At 38.3% G+C, this 6,157-nt stretch overlaps 1 protein-coding gene across 1 annotated transcript in view; it reads left to right on the top strand.

Moving 5' to 3' along the window:
• Window positions 1-5,973: 5,973 nt before the first annotated feature.
• The window catches only part of KLHDC1 (kelch domain containing 1), a 58,077-nt gene continuing 57,893 nt past the window's right edge, over window positions 5,974-6,157 (top strand). Inside the window, exon 1 of the mRNA XM_081086525.1 lies at window positions 5,974-6,137. Coding sequence (XP_080942651.1) covers window positions 6,042-6,137 — 96 coding nt within the window. The 5' untranslated portion in view covers window positions 5,974-6,041. The remainder of the gene's footprint in view (window positions 6,138-6,157) is intronic.

The raw sequence follows: 6,157 nt of genomic DNA, 5'->3' as shown, positions 1-6,157 counted from the left end.
ATAGATGGTCTAATGAAGAGCTTTTCAGACAGAAAAAAAAAAAAAGGCTAAAGGAGTTCATCACCACCAAGCCAGCATTATAAGAAATGCTAAAGGGATTGCTGTAATGAGAAGAAGAAAGACAGAGAGAAGCCTAGCCATACAGAAATATAATGGCAATAAAAAAGTACTTATCAATAATAACCTAAATGTAAATAGATTACATGCTCCCATCAAAAGACATAGGGTAGCTGAATGGATATAAAAACACGATCCAACTATATGCTGTCTACAAGAGACTTACCTCAAAACAAAAGACATACACAGGATGAGAGCAAAGGAATGGAAAAAGAATTTTATGCAAATGGAAAAGAAAAACAGCTGGAATAGCAATACTCATATCCAACAAAATAGATTTTAAAATGAAGGCCATCACAAGAGACAACAAAGGTCACTACACAATACTAAAGGGATCGATCCAAGAAGAGGATATAACCCTGGTAAACATATATGCACCCAATACAGAAGCACCTAAATATATTTAAAAAACCTCTAGAGGACTTTAACGGAGAGAAAGACAACAATACAGTCATAGTAGGGGACTTTAACACCCTGCTGACTTCACTGGATAGATCTTCCAGACAAAAACTTAACAAGGAAACAGAGACTCTAAAGGACACACTGGATCAGATGGATAATTGACATTTATAGAATATATTACCCCATGCAGCAGAATATACGTTCTTCTCAAGTGCACATGGATAATTCACAAAGGTAGACCACATGTTAGGACACAAAGCAAGTCTCTACAAGTTCAAGAAGATTGAAATCATATTAAGCATCTTCTCAGACCACAGTGGAATGAAATTAGAAACTACAGTAAAAATACCCCAAAACATTTAAACACATGGAGGCTAAATAGTATGTTATTAAACAATGAATGGGTTACCAATGAGATCAAGAAAGAAATAAAAAACTTCCTAGAAACAAGTGAAAGTAAACACACTAAAAACAAAAATCTCTGGGACACAGCAAAAGCAGTCCTGAGAGGGAAGTTCATAGTACAATAGGCCTACCTCAAAAAACAAGAAAACTCAGCAATAAACTATTTAACCCTACAGCTTAAAGAACGAGAAAACAACAATAAGGAAAGCCCAGAGTAAGTAGAAAGGAGGAAATAATAAAGATTAGAGCAGAGCCGAAACAGGTTTGGCTCAGTGGATAGAGCGTCGGCCTGCGGACTGAGGGGTCCCAGGTTCGATTCCGGTCAGGGGCATGTGCCTGGGTTGCGGGCACATCCCCGGTGGGGGATGTGCAGGAGGCGGCTGGTCGATGTTTCTCTCTCACCGATGTTTCTAACTCTCTATCTCTCTCCCTTCCTCTCTGTAAAAAATCAATAAAATATATTAAAAAAAAAAAAAGATTAGAGCAGAAATAAGTAACATAGAGACTAAAAGCACAATACAAAAAAATCAATGAAACCAAGAGCTGGTTGAAAGGATAAACAAAATTGACAAACTGTTAGCCAGACTCATCAAGAATAAAAGAGACAGGACTCAAATAAATAAAATCAGAAACAAAAGTGGAGAAGTAATTACAGACACCACAGAAATAAAAAGGATTGTAAGAAAATACTATGAACAACTATATGCCAACAAGCTGGACAATGTGGATGAAATAGACAAATTCCTAGAAAAATATAATCTCCCAAAACTGATTTTGGAAGAATCTGAAAATCTGAATAGTCCAATAACAACTGATGAAATAGGAGCAGTAATAAAAAAAAAAACTCCCACCAAACAAAAGCCCAGGTCCAGAGGGCTACCCAGGGGAGTTTTTATCAAACATCCAAAGAAGAATTAACACCTATTCTCCTCAAACTATTTCAAAATCCAAGAGGAAGGAACACTTGCAAACTCTTTTTATGAGGCCATGATTAACCTAATTCCAAAACCAGATAAAGACACTACAAAGAAAGAGAATTACAGGCCAATATCCCTGATGAATATAGATGCTAAAACCCTCAATAAAATATTAGCAAATTGCATCCAGCAATATGTTAAAAAAATCATACACCATGATCAAGTGGGATTTATTCCAGGGATGCAAGGCTGGTACAATATTTGAAAATCAATAAGGGGGATACATCACATAAACAAATTGAAAGACAAAAATCGCATGATCATATCAATAGATACAATAGATACAGAGAAAGCATTTGACACAATGTAACATCCATTTTTGATAAAAACTCTTAGTAAAGTGGGAATAGCAGGATCATACCTCAACAAGATAAAGGCCATATATGACAAACCTACAGCCAACATCATACTCAATGGGCAAAAACTAAAACAATTTCCCCTAAGAATAGGAAAAAGAAAGGGATGCCCACTCTCACCACTCTTGTTCAACATAGTACTGGAAGTGCTAGCCATAGTGATCAGGCAAGAAGAAGAAATAAAAGGCATCCAGATTGGAAAAGAAGAAGTAAAACTGTCCCTATTCGCAGACAATATGATATTGTACATAGAAAACCCTAAAGACTCCATAAAAAAACTGCTAGACTTAATAAAATAATTCAGCGATGAAGCAGGATACAAAATTAATACCCAGAAATCTATGGCTTTTTTATACACCAATAATGAACTCACAGAAAGAGAAACTAAAAAAACGATCCCATTTACCATTGTAAAAAAATAAATAAATTAAGATATCTAGGAATAAACTTAACTAAGGAGATAAAAGACCTGTATTCAGAAAACTACAGCATGTTGAAAAACGAGATAGAGGAAGACATATACAAATAGAAGAATACACCGTGTTCATGGATTGGTAGAATTAACATCATTAAAATGTCCATACTACCCAAAGCAATCTACAGATTCAATGCACTCCCCATTAAAATACCAACGGCATATTTCACAGATCTAGAACTATCCAAATATTCATATGGAATGAAAAAAAAGAGAGAAAGAAGAACAAAATTGGAGGGATCATAATACCAGATATCAAGCTATATTACAAAGCCACTGTTGTCAAAACTGCGTGGTACTGGCACAAGAACAGACAGACCAATGGAACAGAACAGAGAACACAAACATTGACCCAAGCCATTATGCTCAATTAATATTTGACAAAGAAGGCAAGAGCATACAATGGAGTCAAGAAAGTCTCTTCAATAAATGGTGCTGGGCAAATTGGACAAATACATGCAAAAAAATTGAAACTAGGTCACCAACTTACAGCATACACAAAAATAAACCCAAAATGGATAAAGGACTTAAATTTAAGATGGGAAACCATAAAAATCTTAGAAGACTCTGTAGGCAGCAAAATAGTAGACACATGTCATAGCAATATCTTTACTGATACAGCTCCTAGGGCAATGGAAACTAAGGAGAAAATAAACAAATGGGACTACATCAAAATAAAAAGCTTCTGCACAGCAAAATAAAAAGCTTCTGCACAACAAAAGAAACAATCAACAAAACAAGAGAGCCCACTGCATGGGAGAACATATTTGCCAATGTTATCTCCAAAATTTACAGAGAACTCATACAACTTAACAAAAGGAAGATAAACAATCCAATAAAAAAATGGGCAATGGACCTAAATAGATACTTTTCCAAAGAGAACATACAGAAGGCCAAGAGACATGTTCAAAGTCACTAATCTTGGGAGAGATGCAAATCAAAACGACAACGAGGCACCATCTCACAGGTGTCAGAATGGCTATCATCAACAAATCAAGAAACAACAAATGCTTATGAGGATGTGGAGAAAGAAGAACCCTCTTGCACTGCTAGTGGGAATGCAGACCTGTGTAACCACTGTGGAAAACAGTATAGTTTCCTCAAAAAATTAAAAATGGAACTCCCATTTGTCCCATTAACCCCACTTCTAGGAATATATCCCAAGAAATCAGAAATACCAATCAGAAAGGATATATGCACCCATATGTTCATAGCAGAACAAGTCACCATAGCTAAGTTTTGGAAACAGCCTATGTGCCCATCAGCAGATGAATGGATTAAAAAACAGTGGTACATCTACACAACGGAATATTACGCTGCTATAAAAAAGAAGGAATTCTTTTGCAACAGCATGGATGGACCTGGAGAGCATTATGCTAAGTGAAATAAGCCAGTTGGAGAAAGATAAATATCACATGATTTCACTCATTTGTGAAATATAGTAACATAAACTGATGAACAAAAATAGAGCCAGAGAAAAACATTTTTAGAATAGAAGCAATCCTGTTATTTGTAGATGTTTAATACTTCCTACAACTTTTATGGTATTATACTATGTTACTACAGTTTTGGTAATATTATATTTAAAATCTTTTTTTCTTGAAATATTGTTTATTGCATATAATATATTTGAAATCATTTTTCTTGAAATATTAATGTTTATTGCATGTAAATGCTTACTTTGTATCTACAATCTGGTAATAGATTTATTTTGTATGTTGAAAAAAATTCTCTTTGTTTTTCATTCAGTCAACAAATATTCCAGTGTAATAGAGCCTCAACACCAACTATCTGTGCTGGAAGCTATCCATTGTGTACACTAACAGGAAAGTGCAAACAAGGAACCCAGAAGGCTGATGGACCTTGAGCTTTGGTAAGGGCTAAAGCTATGCACCAATTGTTCTGTTGAGACAGTGGTAGCTCAAGTAACTTCCTGACCTAATAGTCTCAAAGTGAATCTTTACTAATATTTACTGATCTTTTTTATTTATTTATTTATTTATTTATTTATTTATTTATTTATTTATTTTATTTACTGATCTTTAAGATAGTCTGTCTGCTATCAGAATTGCCTGCCTCAGGGCAAGATGTGTATCTAAAATTGAATAAAAAGCTAGCAGGGCCTGGGCAACAGTGAAGCCTTTCCTCTTGAGAAAGACTCTCCACTTGGCCCCCTGTAATTTCCAAATTCATATTTCTTGTCTAGTCTCTTCATTTGTGAGCGGCCCTTCTCCAGGTCCCGAACCCAAGCCACTCAGGACTCTGCTTTCACATGTCTATAGCAAGCAGGCACTTCATATGTTCATACTGAATAAGTGAATGAATTAACTTGTTCTGAGTGGAGGGCAGCCACAATCTCTTCAAAAAGTGGCTTTGGACAAGTGCATTTACAGTCACTAGTAGAATTATCTTCCCTCCTGGTCTTAGTTTTACTTCAGTAACATTTTACAACAAGGGCTGGCCAACTTTTTCGGCAGGGGGCTAGAGACTAACTATTTTCGGCAGCATGGGCTACATGGCCTTTGTTGCAACTCCTTGGTTCCACTTACTTAACTCTGTGGTTACGGTTAAAAGCAGCCATGGACAATACTTAAGTGAATTAGGGTGGCTGTGTGACAATAAAACTTTATGTACAGATACTGAAATTTCAATTCATTTTATTTTCATCAGTTATAAATGATCATTCCTTTGATTCTCCGCCTCCTCCAATCCTTTAAAAATGTAAAACGTGAGGACCTATGTAATACTTTCAACAATAAAGATTAAAAGAAAAAAAAAATACAGATGCTAAACAACAAAAAAAGTAAAAAGTTCTCAGCTTGTGGGCCCTACAAAATTAGTGGTGGACAGAACCTGACCTCCAGGCCTAGTTTGCTGGTATGTTTTAGAAAATTCCTAACTTAAAAAAAAAAAAAAGTCTATTAAATACACACACACTATTATTGTGGATAACCATCTCCGCTGGAGGTTGAATAGAAAGCATTAATATGCTGCTTTCTGTGGCCGCCGCATCACCTCCCACAGACCCTAAGTGCGGCAGCCGGTGAGTGCGAGGGAGCTGGCTGCACCGACCGCACCGCGATCCCCGGGCCGGGAAGTCGGCGGGGCTCCGCTCCGACCCCGGCGGCCCAGACCCGCCCGCCCGCCCGCGCGGCTGCCGGCTGCGGGGCGCGCAGTCGCACTGCTTCCGCCTTCCACCAATCTCGGTCCTCGACGCGTTCCGTTCGTGCGCGGCGGAGCCGGGCGGGAGGAGAGGCCGCCGTGGCCGGGCTGCGGCGTGAAGCGCGGCGGGGCCCAGCGCCGGCGCGGATGGAGGACTCGCAGCTGTTCTGCGTGGCCGAGGAGCGCAGCGGCCACTGCGCGGTGGTGGACGGCAGCCGCCTCTACGTGTGGGGGGGCTACGTGGTAAGGGGAAGGGGCGGGAC

The sequence above is a fragment of the Myotis nattereri genome (genome assembly GCF_964212035.1).
Source record: "Myotis nattereri genome assembly, chromosome: 1".
Classification (NCBI taxonomy): Eukaryota; Metazoa; Chordata; class Mammalia; order Chiroptera; family Vespertilionidae; genus Myotis; species Myotis nattereri.
Note: the sequence above shows the minus strand (reverse complement) of the source record. Positions and strands in the feature narration are given on the sequence as shown.